The sequence below is a fragment of the Rutidosis leptorrhynchoides genome, chromosome 3 (assembly GCF_046630445.1).
Source record: "Rutidosis leptorrhynchoides isolate AG116_Rl617_1_P2 chromosome 3, CSIRO_AGI_Rlap_v1, whole genome shotgun sequence".
Taxonomy (NCBI): Eukaryota; Viridiplantae; Streptophyta; class Magnoliopsida; order Asterales; family Asteraceae; genus Rutidosis; species Rutidosis leptorrhynchoides.
The window spans coordinates 123,070,406-123,088,225 of record NC_092335.1 but is presented as its reverse complement, the minus strand read 5'-3'; the positions used below and the strand labels follow the sequence as shown (position 1 = coordinate 123,088,225).

Here is a 17,820-nt window from a genome sequence, read left to right as displayed (position 1 = left end):
TTACCCTTTACATTTTTGGGCTGAGAATACATGCACAATTTTTATAAATGTTTTACGAAATAGACAAAAGTAATTTAAACAACATTATATGGGTGAATGATCGAAGCCAAATATGCCCCTTTTGCTTGGTAACCTAAGAATTAGTAAACCGATCTACTAATTGACGCGAATCCTAAAGATAGATCTATTAGGCCTAACGAACCCCATCCAAAGTACCGGATGCTTTAGTACTTCGATGTTGTTTTTATCATGTCCGAAGGATTTTCTAGAATGATAGGGGATATTCTTATATGCATCTTGTTAATGTCGGTTACCAGGTGTTCACCATATGAATGATTATTTTTGTCTCTATGCATGGGACGTATATTTATGAGGAATTAAAATCTTGTGGTCTATTAAAATGATGGAAACGATTATTTATGTTAAACTAATGAACTCACCAACCTTTTGGTTGACACTTTAAAGCATGTTTATTCTCAGGTATGAAAGAAATCTTCCGCTGTGCATTTGCTAACTTTAGAGATATTACTTGGAGTCATTCATAACATATTTCAAAAGACGTTGCATTCGAGTTGTTGAGTTCATCAAGATTAATATTAAGTCAATTATAGTTGGATATATTATGAAATGGTATGCATGCTGTCAACTTTTGATGTAAATGGAAATTTGTCTTTTAAAAATGAATGCGATGTTTGTAAAATGTATCATATAGAGGTCAAGCACCTCGCGATGTAACCAAATGTAATGTATTCGTCCAGGTGGATTAGGACGGGTCGTTATAGTCCTTATGAGATACTTCTTCATGAAAAACTCTCTGGTTCTCCATCTTCAGTAAGTAGAAGGTACTCGGATTCTGGATATCTACTCGATGGAATCCGACCTCGTTCAGATCTACGAACTTCTGGAACATTCTGAGGAGATCCACCATCATCTTGACCTTGTGATGGTGCTGGAACGTCTGGCAGATGGGGTTGTGGCTCCCCCTGCTCAGCACCATCATTTTCCTCATTATCTTCTACTTCTGGCATTTCTTCTTGCACTGAAAATTCATTTCTCATTAATGATTCCGTTGTTGCCTCTGGCACCTGAGCAGCAACATTTGTCTTCTGAGATATTGTGGGCTTTTCAATATCTTCTATTGTCTGACTTTCATGGAACACCACATCCCTACTTCTGATCACCTTTTTCTCCTTTGGATCCCATAATCTGTATCCAAATTCTTCATCTCCATAGCCTATGAATATGCATGGAGTGGTCCTTGCATCCAGCTTCTGCCTGAGCTCCTTGGATACATGTGTGTACGCCAAACATCCAAATACTCTTAAGTGAGAGTATGATGGATCCTTTCCAGACCAAAGTTTCTCTGGAACTTCAAAATTCAGTGGTACTGATGGAGATCGGTTGATCAAGTAACATGCGGCTTTGAATTCTTCTCCCCAGAATGGCTTTGGCAGCTTAGCCATACTGAGCATGCTCCAAACACGTTCCATGATTGTTCGATTCATTCTTTCTGCTATACCATTGTGTTGAGGGGTACGTGAAACTGTCTTCTCATGTCGGATGCCATATGATCTGCAATAGGCATCGAACTGCCTGAAAGAGTATTCACCGCCGTTGTCGGATCGAAGACACTTTAACTTCTTTCCTATCTCACGTTCTACCATGACATGAAACTGTTTAAAGTAATCAAACACCTGGTCCTTCGTCCACAAGAAATATACCCACACATTTCGAGAAGCATCATCGATAAACGTCAGAAAGTATCGATTGCCGCCAATTAATTCAACCTTTAAGGGACCGCAAACATCAGAGTGTACCAGACTGAGTAACTCTGATTTTTTCGTTGAAGAGGAATTAAACGAGACTCTATGCTGCTTACCAAACAGACAATGATTGCAAGGATCTAGTGCAGTGTCCTTGTCTACATTGATAAGCTTCTTCTTTATTAGGGTAGACAACCCTTTCTCACTCATGTGACCGAGTCTCTGGTGCCATAAATTTTGTGAAGCCTCCTTTTCTGCAACATTAAGGCTGTCTGTGCAGATCTTCACATGAGTTTTGTATAGTGTGCCACAAATGTGTCCTAGAGCGACTATCATAGAGCCTCTTGACAATTTCCATGTGCCTCTACTGAAATGACTATCATAGCCCTGTTTGTCGAGAGCTACCCCAGAAAGTAAATTCAGTCGAAGATCTGGCACATGGCGGACATCCTTCAAAGTGATTGTGCTCCTAGAACTTGTCTTTATCTTAACATCACCAATTCCGACAATCTCAGCGGAACTGGAATTTCCCATCTTCACAGCTCCAAAGTCTCCAGCTTTGTTTGTTGTGAAGTATTCCTTGTATAGTGTGATGACCCGGAAATTTCTGACCAAATTTAAACTTAATCTTTGTATGATTAACGTTTCTGACACGATAAGCAAAGTCTGTAATGTTGAGTCACGAAAGTTTTGGAACTATATTCATATAATCAATTATTCTTTGACTGTTCTCAACGATTCACGAACAATATATATATAACTTAATGTGCATATATATACATATATATATATATATATATATATATATATATATATATATATATATATATATATATATATATATATATATATGATTACAAGTTATTTAGTAAATGATAGTAACATTCGTTTGTTAATTCGATTGATATTTAGATAAGTGAACTAAAACGTTTAAGATGAACAAATAAAACACTAATTTGCTACAGTATTTTCGAATTGCTACTGTACCTAAAAATGCTATAGTGTTTTTGAAAATCACTATTTGCTACAGTAAAAAAATTTGCTGCAGTAACTTTGCTACAGTAAAATACTATTTCAAAATGAAAATGTATATATATATATTTTACAAGGCGATAAAATAAAATATTAATTTAATCTTAAAAACGATTTGATATTAAATATATATTAACAAATAGCGAGACGATGATTTAAAGAAGTAAATGACCAAAACACTCAAATGTATAAATTATATTTCGAGTGATATAATTTAGGGATAATTTAAGGCTATATTTTGACAAAAGTACGTGTCCCAAAATGTAAATTACAAGTTTTCACAGCATACGAAGGGACACTCGAAAAACAGGAACCGGGACATAAGTCGCGTGATGACGTAAGTCTTATCGGAACAAAAATTACAAGTTAACTATGCACGTGAATTTAATATAATATATAATTAATTATATAAATTATATATTATAAATATAATTAATAAATATGTCGACAAGCGTAGGACAAAACAGATGTGAGCTGGATTTTTCAGCCATGCGATCGCATGGTAAACTAGTGCAAACCCCATGCGATCGCATGGGGTACTTTTTCAGGCCAGGTCCTATAAATTCATTCGTTTTCTGTTTTGATCGAACATATATCTTTCCATCTACTCTCTCTGTATTATTATTATTATTATTATTATTATTATTATTATTATTATTATTATTATTAAGATTAATAATATTAATCTTATTATTATTAGTATTAGTATTATCAGATATCGTTACCGTTATTATTAGTATTTTACATAAAATATTACTACGAGGTTATGGCCAAACAATTTCAAAATGGGTTTTCGAGCGGGATAAAGCTAAGGAAATTATGGGTTATAGCCATGGAGGTTATGGGTATGATTTGAGAGTTTTGCTCGTGAGTCAAACTAGTGTTTATCATCTCTGTTACGTCTACGTACTTTCCTACAATATTGAATCTCAATATTGATACGTAAGCACTCATATCTTATCTTTTATATATTAATAATGTATCCATGTCTAGTGCTCGAGTATATATGTTTATGCATGCTTGTATGCTAAATTTCGTCGTTAAACAGTTTATGATGAATCACGAATTAAATACATATATTACTGATAAAAGGTATATGATATGCATGTTTTTGGAAAGCTGGCGAAAAATCAATAACTTTTCATTTAGAAATCGCGTAATTTCGGTGAACGAATCAAAAGATATGATCAACTGAATTATGATTGACGTTAATTGGAATTGCTTTTGAATCTGCAATTAATATTTAAACAACTTGTTTGTAAGATTGATAAATTGGATTTTTGAATATTACCAACCGAGTAAATGAATCCTTATATAAGGCACGTTTCGTTTTGTTAAACTATTGTCAAAATTGACTTTTTGAAACGACTTTGGATAACTTTTGTATGTCGATCTCGAGCATTAGGATTGTGATACACTATGACCTGACCTAGCTTGATAGACATTTATTGACCAACATATGTTCTCTAGGTTGAGATCTACGGTTATTTGGTAATCCGAGGTTCGGTCACATTTTGGTGAACGACTTTATATGCTGCTAAGGTGAGTTTCATTTGCACCCTTTTTAATTGCTTTTGCAATCTATATTTTTGAGCTGAGAATACATGCAGTTTATTTTAAACACAATGGATACAAGTACATACTAAATTCTACACTGAGTTTGAACCGAAAATCCCTTAGCTTTGGTAACTAGTAACTGCCAGTTATAAGAACATGTGGGCGCGAGTAGTAGTATATGGATCCATAGGGCTTGATATCCCCGTCCGAGCTAGAGCACTAGCTTTTAACGGACGTATGCTATTTGAGAAGCGTACACGTTGGTTTGCGTGTATTATTAAGATGATTTTACAAAGGGTATAAATTATATATACGTTAAGTTTAGTTACCAGGGTGCTCAATTTCATAGAATATTTTGATAAACGTTTCGGATGAAACAACTGAAATCTTGTGATCCACCTTTATATACAGATTATGCGTAACATTAAAACTATGAACTCACCAACCTTTGTGTTGACACTTTTAAGCATGTTTATTCTCAGGTTTCTAGAAGTCTTCCGCTGTTTGCTTATATGTGATACAAGCTATGTGCATGGAGTCATACATGCTTTATTCAAGAAAACTTTGCATTCACAAAATCATCACCGTGTATCTTATTTTGACTTCATTGTTAACGGATGTATTATGGTAAACTATTATTTATGGTGATTGTCTATATGTAGAAATCATCAAACGTTAAAAACCTTAGAAATTGATATTCATTTATTATGTACCTTTTGAAAAGAATGCAATGTTTACAAAACGTATCATATAGAGGTCAAATATCTCGCAATGAAATCAATGAATGACGTGTTCGTCCAGATGGATTTGGACGGGTCGTCACATATGGAGTCACGTGGTAGGAAGCTGCAGTATCTACCACCCATTCTGTGTCTTCTCGTGAGACGTGAAGGCATGTCTCATCATGGGTTGAACAATAAGCTACCTCACCAGAGATAGTCACTAATGTTTCTCCACTCTTATTCTTCGGCTGTGAACTGCTTTGACCTTGTTCCTCTGTTTCAATCTATAACAGTTCTTCTTCATATGTCCCTCTAATCCACAATGATGGCATTTATATGTTGGTTTTCTGCCATCAGCTGACCTGCCCCTACTCTTGCTTCTGCCTCTACATTTATTTTTGCTACTCATTCGCTGTCTCCCCCGATTCTCTGTGACAAAGGCATGGGTCTGATCTGTGCCCATGTCCTTTCTCCTTGCCTCTTCACTGAATAGGGCATCCTTGACCATTGACATGGTAAGTTTGCCATTCGGAGCTGAGTTGCTGAGTGTTACGACCAGCGTTTCCCAGCTATCGGGAAGAGAACTAAGTAGCAATAGCGCCTGAACTTCATCGCCAAGAGGCATCTCTACAGACGATAACTGGTTGACCAAGCTCTGAAACTCACTGGTATGCTCGGCAACTGAAGTTCCACTTTTGAGATTCATGTTGACTAAACGCCTCATCAACAAGGCTTTATTCCGAGCAGTCTTGGCCTGGTACATGTCCTCCAACTTTTTTCAGAGGGCATATGCGTCTGTCTCTTGTGCAACATGGTGGAAGACACTATGATCAATCCATTAACGGATCTGACCAATAGTTTTTCGGTTTGATTTCTTCCAATCTATCTCTTTGGCGGAATCAGGGTTTATACCCTTCAATTCAATAGGATCGAACAAATCTTTACAGCTGAGGAGATCTTATATCCGAGGTTTCCACAGCGTGTAGTTTGTGGTTGTGAGCATAATCATAGCTCCAGAAGATGATGTTGACTCTTCTGTGGACATTATCACCTTACAATTGATTTTTCAACACTAACGGGGTTGAATTTTAGAAAACAGATATCACCGTTACGTCCGGAACGGTTGAAAATGGTGGAATAGACACTTCGCGGCTCAAATTTCACTTACGGGGCAAAATTATAATTTGTTATAAACTTCAGGGACCAAAAATGAAATTCTGAAAATTTCAGGGACCAAATTGTAAAATTTCAGAATTGCTACAGTACTGCTACAGTACGTGCTACAGTACTGCTACAGGAACTTGCTACAGTGCCGCCAGCTGCTATAGTGAATTGCTACAGGACTGCTACAGTTAATTGCTACAGGACTTTCTTCTCCGGCGAAAATTCCGGCACCGGTCGTCTTCTCTGGCGAGATTCCGGCGAGTTGATCAAACTTTGACCGCATTTTCTGGGCTCGTTATAACTTTGTTTAAGTCACCGTTTTTTGCGTTGGACTCGGTTCGACGAGACGAATCCAATGGTACACTCAAAATTGGATTTTGAGGAAACTTCAGAAGACCCAAAAACTCAACCAACGTCTCTAACCAAGCTCTTGATATCACTTGTTGGGAAGAGAGGATCGCCTGGATGTTGGGAGATACAAATTTGAAAGAAAAATAACTCTATTACTCACAAGAATAGATTACACGAGTATTACAAAACTCTAAAAAAAAAAAATCTCAAACTCACACACTCTCTAGGTTGTGATTACACTTCTCTGAGTGATTTGGGATGATTTACAACTGAGGTTTGCACCTCTATTTATAGCTAAGATCTTATAGCGGTAGATAGGTGTGAACGAGGAAGGTTGGCGGAAGTTGGCGGCCGTCATCGTGTTCAAGTTTGCTTCTTCTTCATGAGTTGTTCAAAGATGTCTTACTTTGAACATCTAGAAAGATTAGGCTGGAAACCACTGGAAACCATCATGGTGCTTGAGTCTTAAGGCTACAATCAAGGACACAACCACATTTGAGTTGGGGTAGACCATGGCCCATCCAAGATTTTTTCTAAAATATTTAACAACCTTTTCTATACTTTTATGTGTATTGAGTTCATCCATAGTCAGTGGCGGAGCTTGAACATTGCGGTTGGAGGGGCCAAATTTTGTCTAATGTGTGATATGTTTTTAGCAAGAAAAAACGCTAACTTTAGTGGACAAAATCGCATATTTTATACGCATTTTAGGTGACAATACCGATTCTAATTGTACGTTATCTAAGTTAACTTCTTAAACTTTAGCTTTAGAATTGATTTCAAGGTAAAAATGACAAGTGATATATGAGAGAATAAAGTAGATTGTTGATGAAAACAAAATCTGCGCGCCTTCACCATTTTCGTCATATCTTCTTCATACGGACTCCGATTTAGTTGATTCAAAAGTCCAAACGTCCGTAACTCAAAGGGCTACAAAATACCATTACTTACTGAAACTTTTGGAGGGGCGAGGGCCCCCTCCTGCCCCTAATAAGCTCCGCCTCTGTCCATAGTAATTTGACCCTCAAAACTAATATAAATATATATGAGCAAACGAGCAATTTGAGTAAAATACAAATATTTGGGTTTTGTGTATTGAATATACTGATTTAAGGAAATAGCATGATGAACAATTAATAGCTGGGAGTGACAGATTCTGGAATTGTTTTCGACGAGACATCAATAAACAACATAACAATTGTTCGAAAAAATAGATAAACAACATGATAGCTTAAATGACTAACTTTAACATGTTATTCCGTATTATTATATATAACTTTGAAAAATGTGAGTTTTCAAAACTATGAAGTCTGCAATATTAATTTAACAAACTTTAGAGCAAACTACATCTTATTCTTTATATTACTATGTTGTTAGCCATTATATTAGCCCATATATGTTTAATTGTTGGGTTTAGCCCACCTTGTATTGTTAGGGTTTTACCCTATTTAAATCTATGTTTTATGTACCGATTCATTCAAGCAGTAATATGACATATCCTAATTTAACATCTGTGACATTATATTCCACTTCGATATTGGGTAACCTAAAATGTATGCCTTTATTCGTTCTAAAAAACGTATATGTACTAATATTCATCTTTACATTTATTGACGTAAAATGTACGTATCTGCATATAAATAAATTATAAAAATAAAAACCAAAGTACAAATAAACAATTTCTGCAAACACAAATGCGTACAATATATTGTTATGCATAAGAATTGAGATACACGGAGTAGTTATTAAGGAATTTGTAAATAACATAGAAAACTATTTTTTACATATAAAAATATAGCTTCTTCCTTTTAAATATGATTATAAAAATTCTAATATATACTTATAAAAGCAAATAGTTATAATTTATAATTTATATTTATAATATATAATATACAATATAATATGATAATAATATAATAAACCATTTGGGCATATCCCAGTGGTCAGTGAATATTGAGTTCCCAATGAAATAGAAGACTCGGGTTCGAATCTTGTTAACGATCCACGATCGAATTAATTGAGCTCTTGACTGGAGTGGGCGCGTCAGGTGCATTGCTAAACGGGCGTTCATTCCATTTCTCTTATTAATAACTGTACTCATGTTTGTATATATAATTTGTATTTCAACAGTAGGGGTCTCCTTTTTTGTCTCTCTTCTGGCGAAAGTAGCCGGCTTCTTAGGAGGGAAGGCCCTCTCTAGGATTTTGCTAAAGATGGGATGCTCTTCGCCTCTGGCCTTCGTAACTGGCTGTGCTTTTCGAGAATTATTATTATTATTATTAACAATATATATAATAGCCACCATGAATGAATAGTTTTTGATAACATCATCATGACGTCAGCAATTTCGTCATTTGTCAATGCGCACTGTTGCAACCAAGATTGGAGATCTGGGATCTCGGAGAGATCTCGTTTAAACATTTTTGGAGAGATCTCGGCATCTCGACAAATCTCGGGGAGATCTCGGGCGTTGCTTACGTTGACTTTTTAGTTTTTATAATATAAATGTATATAAATAAAAAATATATGTACATTTATATACATTTTTACGAGATTTTATAAGTAAATCGAAGAAATGAGTTAGAAAATTCACAAAAATATGAGATTTTATGAGAAAATTCGAGAAATGAGCAGAAAATTTGAAAAATCGTGGCTTTGACCAAGTTTGACCCCGTTGACCGAGAAATCTCGAAAGATGGGCATCTCGTCTCGATGACCTTACAAAAACGAGATCTCGAGGAGAAATAAAAATACTTAATACATTTGTTGCAACACAACGCAATATATACAGTTAACGCGCTTAAATAATCAAGCAATAACATACATAGCGAATCCACACGTCGTCAGAACTCCTCTAGCATCGAAGTAAATGCAACTTTGTTCTTATAAGGGAGGTCTATTGAAAATATAAAATGCACTAATATAAAAAATGTAGTTTTATATATACTTGAAGGACTTTTTAAGTTTTACTTTTCTAACCTATAAAAAAAGAACACACATTGTTCCACAAATCCGTACACCGCCAACAATCTTCACCACTATTCAGGCCACATTTTCCGTCGTGCAACCGCCGCCAGGTAATCGCCACCGTCACATCATTAATCAAACGCGTATTTACTTAATTTGTTGCTTACTATTTGATTAAGCATCATCACTAAACCCTAATTCAACACACGCACACAAATGACTAGTAGCTACATTTGAAAATCATGAGTAGAAATAGTATATTCAAGTACCGATTTAGATACAATCGTAGTGATGCCGTTGCTTTATTTTCATCATCTTCGGTAGCTTGCTCTACAGATGTTGAATATACAGATAATCAAGTGATAAACAAGCTAGATTTTGGCCGAGCTAAACCAGAAAATAACCTAGATTTTGAACTAAAACAGCTTTTGGTGAAACCTAATCCCCAATTTGAAGATGCGGTATCACTTTTTGAGCGCTCTGCTGTATTAGGTTTGATTCCGTCTACTCACACATGTAATTTTGTTGTGGAAGTATTAGGTAGAAATAGAAAGTGTGATTTAGTATTGCAAGTTTATAAAAGAATGACTAGCATTGGGGTAAGGCCTTGGTTTCTTTCGTATGGAGCTGTGATAGAGAGTTTGGTTCATTTTCGGAATCCGGAGTATGCTGTTTCGGTTATGGGATTAATCATGAAAAGCGGATTTAGTGTTAACGCATATCTTGTAAATCTAGTGTTGAATGGAATGTGTTTAAAGAACAATATCGACGATGCTGTGGGGCTATTTCGTCAAGTGTCTGCATACGGGGTTGCTCTTGATGAGGTGACTGCTCATACCCTCATTAAATGGCTTTGCAACAAAAGTAGATATGAAGAAGCTTTAGCTTTGAAGAGTGAAATGGAAGAGTTAGGTTGTACACTCAGTTTGGCTGGTTATAATACGTTGATATATTATCTTTGCCGAATTGGAAAAGTTGAGACGGGGAAGGAGCTTTTTGATAATATGAGGAATAAGGAGATTTCTCCATCTATAGAGGTATATAATTCTTTAGCTCATGGTCTTTCTAAAGAAGGAAAGTTCAAAGAAGCTATGGGTATTTTAACTGATATGATGGAACAGGGGATTTTACCAGACGTGTTTACTTATACAGGTTTAATTGACGGGCTTTGTCATAATAAGAAGGCTAAAAAAGCTCTCGATGTATTCAATTTGATGATTCAAAGGGGTACAGAGCCTAACAATGTAACATATATGCATTTAATCCTAGGGTTATGTAAGGAGGGATTTGTGAATGATTGTTTTCTGTTATTAAAAACAATGATTCAGAAGGGAAAAAAGGCCGCCACAACATTTTACAACAATTTAATTAAAGAGTTATGTGATTGGAAAAGGGTTGACGATGCATTGATACTATACAACGTCTTCATAGACAAAAATGACATGAAGCCAGATGTTAAGACACATAATTTGCTTATCAGGTATCTCTGTAGTGAAAATCGAATTAGTGAAGCAGAAGAAATTCGTCAAAAGATGCTTAATAATGACCTTTATTGTAATGTGGTAACGTATAATTTACTTATAGATGCCCACTTGATAAACAAAGAAGTTGAAAAGGCTATGATGTTATGGAAGCAAATGCTTCAGCAGAAACTGAGTCCAAATTCGTACACTTTCAGTGTCATGATTAATGGATTCTGTAAATTAGGTATGGTTAACATTGCAAAAGGGATTTTTGTTCTGATAAAAAACCGGGGTCCACCTCCAACCGTGTGCGACTACAACGCGTTGATGTTGGCTTTGTGCACAGAGAGTAATTTAGAACAAGCCAAAATGCTGTTCCAAGATATGGAGAATGAGGATTGCAAGCCAGATGTCACGTCATTTAATATCATAATCGATACATCTTTTAAAGCAGGGAATATGGATTATACAAATAAATTACTATCGATGATGCGTGAAAAGGGTGTGGATCCTGATGTACACACGTTTTCCATATTGATAAACAGGTATTGTAAACTAGGTCAAGTGGAGGAGGCGAAGAACGTGTTGAAAATAATGGTTTCTAGGGCGGGTTTCAAGCCAGATAAATACGTGTATGATTCTTTATTGAAAGCTTTATGTGAAAAGGGTGAAACAGATGAGATATATAAGTTACTTCATGAAATGGCTAAAAGGGGGATTGCGCTTGACTCGAAGTTGACTACAACTATTTTGGCCTGTGTTTGTCGAACTTCTGATGATGTTGATGTTTTGGAGCTTTTACCAAATTTCTCTCAAGAAACTTCTGAAGAAGTGAGTATCCAATGTAGTGATTTACTGAAAAAGCTTCAAACTTCTCAGTCCGATCTACAATTATGTGCTTGATATGCTCCAGTTTCATAAATATCAACTGCAATTTTGTGATTTTTCGGTAAGTCTTGTCCCAAATTCAGATATAGAAAAACAAACAGTTTGGGCTGTGTTTTATCCCAGATCGATGAATCTTTTTTTTTTTTTTACTTAAAATGGTACATGGTCAAATCGGCTGAGAGCAGCCGTACATACAACCTTGTAAATTGCTTTACTTATATTTTTTGAAAATTATTGTAATAATTTATTGGTTTTGGTAATCCTTATCGACACATAATTACTTTTGAGTGAACGAACAAAAAGAAATTATGCCTCAACACAGAACAATCTAGAAAGTGGCTTGTCACCTAACCCAAACCCATTTTGACCTGATAGGCAGCTATACAACATACACATTGCCACCTCCAACTGTAGCATGTCATGTGACCAAATTGCTTATGGTTTCTACAAACATAATGAATACTAGTATTAGAAAAACTGTAATATTTATCATAGTGGATGTGATTTTGTGAACTCTTTCAAAAAAATGAACTTCCCTTATAAGACCATTCCCATCGTGGCGTCACATCAACCCCGTCAGTCTTCTTTGCAAATCTGACGGAAACTGACATTTTCTAACGGGGCGTCAGTTTCCGTCAGTTAGGGGCGTCAGTCGGTTTTGTAATGAAAAAAAAATTCGTCAGTTTCTTTTGGCCAATCAATGATTTTTTCTTTTTAATAAATATATATCTATTATTATTAATTTATTTTTTCCCACCTCATTTCTAATCAGATTTTACCACATCATCATACCCAATATTTAACACGAAAAACTGCAACAGTTAAAAATGTCAGAAAATGACACTGTCAAATCACAGTCAGATTGCACTTTTTGGACTAACGGCCCGTGATATCATCGCCACGGTTAGGAATGGTCTAATTGTCTCCTTATTGCATTATAATAAAAATCTACAACCCAAGATAAATGCAAATTAATACTACGTATATTTTTAACATGTTCTTTTTTCTCTTTCCCTCTCCCTATTGACTCTCCTTGCTTGCTATAATTTCACAGGCCCAACACCAGCTGTACGTACATACATATGATCCAAGATCTATGAAAGATCGTCTTATCTTTTAGATGTTCAGCCCCACATACGTGTCATGTGCTCAAAATTTAATATGCTAACCGACCATAAGAATAGTTGGTCATCAGTTAGCACGAGTATCGAACAACCAGTTTGTGAACGGTGACACCTGTTGGGATCAAGTGAGGAAAAGTTGGAGTTAATTACACTGATGGTCCCTGTGGTCTTGATTAAATTACGTCGATAGTCCTTAACTCTTAAAAATTATATGCTTCGTCCCTGTGGTTTTAAGTTCAAACGGCAGTGGTTCCTGTGGTCTTGGTTAAATTACGTCGCTAGTCCCTAACTCTTGAAATTTATATGCTTTGTCCCTGTGGTTTTAAGTCCAAACGACGGTGGTCCATGTGGTATTGGTTAACTTACGTCGCTAGTCCATAACTCTTAAAAATTAAATGCTTCTCAATTTGATCTAGGTTCAAAGGTTGTCCTTCTACAAACTTGACAACCATTAGTTTTCGATATCTCTAAGTACCAAAATTTAAAATTCATTTTGAATAATGAAATGACAAACTTATTATGGTGTGTGCCGTAACAAATAAATTACAACGCATATCTTACAATTAGGTTCCCCAAAATTCAAATAGCATAGGCGTTCACAGCAAGTATTGTGAACCGATTATGAGACGATATTTTAAGACACGTATCACATGTGTAAGTAGAGGTGAACATCTGACCCATTGAAGTATTATTGGGCCAATGTGGGATATGTTTCATTTTAAATTTGTTAAGTAAGAAATAAAAAAGTAGCTTAAAAGGAAATGGGTTGAACTGATCTAACAGGCTGAGAATTTTCTGAAGTGTAATTCGAGTAAATACAACTTCCTACAGAAGTTTATTCGAATATTTGGATTACTGTATATCCAGTATATGTATATGTATAATGTATAGATAGATAGTTGTAAGGTTCGAAACCCATATCAAGACCACCGCCGATTGGACTTAAAATCACACGGACCAAGTATTTAATTTTTAAGAGTTATAGACTAGCGACGTAATTAACCAAGATCACAGGGACCACCGCCGTTTGAACTTAAAACCACAGGGACGAAGCATATAAATATCAAGAGTTAGGGACTAGCGACGTAATTTAACCAAAACCACATGGACCACCGCCGTTTGGACTTAAAACCACATGGACGAAGCATATAATTTTTAAGAGTTAGGGACTAGCGATGTAATTTAACCAAGACCACAGGGACCATCAGTGTAATTAACTCGAAAAGTTGTTTGGGTCCTGATGCAATAGATTCATTAGCAAGCAAAGAATGAGTTTTTCCAGTGTGTTGCATCTCTTCTGTTGTGTTATTCTCACTTCTGGTAATTTTGCTGAGGGTTAGCTAGACATCATTAGTTGAGTTCCCCTTTTAAATATTTATTTTTTAATTTTGAATTTTGATTTATTAAGATAGCAAAATGAGATTCAGATGCATGTACCTTTATTACATCATTGTATCGTCTCCTCATTAGTTTCCAAAATAAAAGCATTCGACTTGATGCATAGTTTTAATCAATGGATGTCTTTGACTAACTATGGAATACATAGAACCATCCTATTAATGAAAACTAGTAGAAAATAAACAATGTGAAGATGTTTATTGTATATATATATATATATATATATATATATATATATATATATATATATATATATATATATATATATAGGATTAAGAGGGAAGTAACCATTCGGGGGGAAGCAAAAACTTTTTTTTTCTTTTCGTTTTTTGAAAAAACTTTGTTCACGAACATTATAGATGAGATGAAAATATGAACATTTAGTAGAGACACTTTGTGATAAATGTTTTTATTTTGACGGGAAAACGCTCGAAGAAGTAATATATACTCCCTCCGTCCCATCTTAAGTGTCCACTGATGACTTTTCAAAGTCATTTTTTGTCAACTTTGACCATAAATATTTTTATTTGTGCTATATAATATTTGATGGAAATTATATGAATGAATTGAGTTTTAAATGTGTTTTAATTCCATATAATTTTCATCAAATATTATATAACACAAATAAAGATATTTGCAGTCAAAGTTGACAAAGAAAGACTTTGAAAAGTCAACAGGGGATCTTAAGATGGGACGGAGGTAGTAATAATTATCGTGTTTTTCGAGCGTATTTTGAGATTTTAGCTATTGTGGTTTAGATATTAGGGTTTAGATATTAGGGTTTATAGGGTTTAGATATTAGGGTTTAGAAATTTAGGGTTTAGATTTAGGGTTTAGATTTAGGATTTAGATTGAGTTTTTAACACGAACGGTTTAGAGTTTAGGGTTTAGGGTTTAGGGTTTGGTGTTTTGGGTTTATGGAATAAACCCAAAACACCAAACCCTAAACCCTAAACTCTAAATCGGGCTAAATTTTACTTCACAAAACATGGAAAAAAAACGTTCATATTCTTCACGAACAATATTATCTTGAATGTTATTTTTGTCGATCGTTTTCCCGCCTAAATAATAACATTCATCACGAAGTGTCTCTTCTAAATGTTTATATTTTCGTGTGATCTTGATGCCGGAAAAAAAAAATTTAAAAAAAACGAAATTTTTTTTTTTTGCTTCCCCCGATTGGTTACTTCCCCATTGATCCTGCCCCTATATATATATATATATATATATATATATATATATATATATATATATATATATATATATATATATATATATATATATATATATATATATATATATATATATATTGGCAAAAAAACAAAAACTTTATAAACATCTAGTCTCCAAAAAGGAGGCAAGAAAACCGAGATACAAAAGGACGCACCACAACAAAAGGCTCAAAGCCAGTAAACAAAACTAACCGAGACGCTAACTAGAATCGAGCCTAACCGGGGGCTAACCAAAACAAAGAAGACACAAACACCTAAACGGGACGAGAACAATTCCAAACCAAGAACAAGCAATAACCAAATCAAGAACCGAAGTTAGGAGGTTTGATGTCATCTCCCTCATTCGCCTTGAACGTGAATGTAGACTCGATACCCACCCCGTCCGAATTGAGACCTCCATTCCTAAATTCGTCAAAGAATCCAACACCCTTTAACACTTCACCCGCACCCACACCAATGCGCTCTCCTTCTACACTCACAAAAGTATGACCACCTTTTGCCCTCCCGACATCCTCTTCGTCGCTAGAATCACGCAAACAAAAACCTCCACCCTTTAAGCTCTTATTCTTAGCTTTACCTTTCATCTTCAACTTACACTTCGAATCAAGCTTTTCACCCCATTAACCCGAAACTTGCTAGAGTGCACATGCCAAACCCTACAATGACCTTTGCAAAATTCATCCGCACAAATACAAAATTTACGACCTTCACTATTCCCTGTAGCAACTTTAGCCAAGTTATCTAGAAGTTCAACATTAACCTCATCACCCGCTAGGGATGAGCAGAAGTACCAATTTACCGATCCCGTACCGGTACCGACCCGGTACCGGTACCGTTTTACCGGACCGAATGGTAAACGGGACCGGTTCCGGTTCCAGTTTTTTTGGCTTTTCGGTTTCGGTACATAAGATGCGGTACCGGTACGGTACCGGGAAATTCCCGTATTGTCCCGTATTACTACAAATGGAAATAAGTTAAGTTATTGTTGAAAGCTTAAGGTCAAATAATGTGTAGAATATAATTAATAAAATCTCATATAATATTTGGACTCAGATTTGGCACACTAGTTCACTTGTACCAACTTTAAAATTTTTGGGTAATTCACGCAAGCTCAATCAAACCTGATTTTGGCGTGTACTTGAGTTTCCATATTGACCTGCTAACCGAATCTGTCTGACCGGACCATTTTATTATCTATCATGTCAACTTATTACATTCATTCGAGTGGTCTCCATATTGAGTTTCCATATTGACCCAGATGTATTGGCTTTATGTGGAAGAGCAATTGAAAACATGCGTTCAGATGTGCAGCATCTTCTTTCTCATAAAATGATGCTGTTTTAGTATAAAATGATGTTTTTTGTATGAATGATGTTGTTTGAAGTCCATATTTTTTGCAGTCCAAATTCGGTACTAACAGGTAAAATACCGAAAATTACCGGTACCGGTTTTGTAAAAACGGTACGGTACCGGTATTCGAAATTGGGTAAATTCGGTACCGGTACTTTTCGGTTCCGGTACGGTTCGGTACCGGTTCCGTACCGTGCTCATCCCTATCACCCGCCACCGGTTTCCAAACATCCACACGCCTTCTTTTCTATTGTGTATATACAACAACAATCTTTGTAAGAGTCCAAAAACTAAGAAACTGTCACGCTAATTACATCACAAGTCGATGAAATATGAAGATCGGTCTAGCGAGGCTTAGTGCTTGATCACATGAGTACAATTTTAGTTCAACAAGTGTTGCAATTTGCAAATAACAAGAGTAATCAACAATATTGTGAACAAATTACTATCAAAACATGGATTGTGAGATCAATATGCTAAGTTCATTCATTTTTTAAGAAAAAATAATCAATTAATTTTGTACGTTATGTCCACACTGACTAAAGAGCATAAAGTCTTGCATTTATCGCAACATGTGATTCTCTACACCAAAGAGGGCCAATCATTAGTTTTGAAGCTTTCTCTTTACGAAACAACATATAAGCAACTGGGGATCATAAACTCATGCACAAATAGCCTATACACTTCTAGTTTCCTAAAATGGCTTCCCTCTGTGTTCTAATAAGCTTCTTTTGACACAATAACTTCATACACGTGAAGCGGGAGCTTGTTCCCTGACGAAATTTAATCGCATGCATTGGATTTCAAAA

At 35.5% G+C, this 17,820-nt stretch overlaps 1 protein-coding gene across 1 annotated transcript in view; it reads left to right on the top strand.

The window, feature by feature from the left end:
* LOC139900346 (uncharacterized) overlaps positions 1-11,922 on the top strand; it is a 54,233-nt gene extending 42,311 nt beyond the window's left edge. The window contains exons 2-3 of the mRNA XM_071883122.1: positions 9,581-9,666; positions 9,881-11,922. Coding sequence (XP_071739223.1) covers positions 9,581-9,666; positions 9,881-11,922 — 2,128 coding nt within the window. The remainder of the gene's footprint in view (positions 1-9,580; positions 9,667-9,880) is intronic.
* The last annotated feature ends 5,898 nt before the right edge of the window (positions 11,923-17,820 follow it).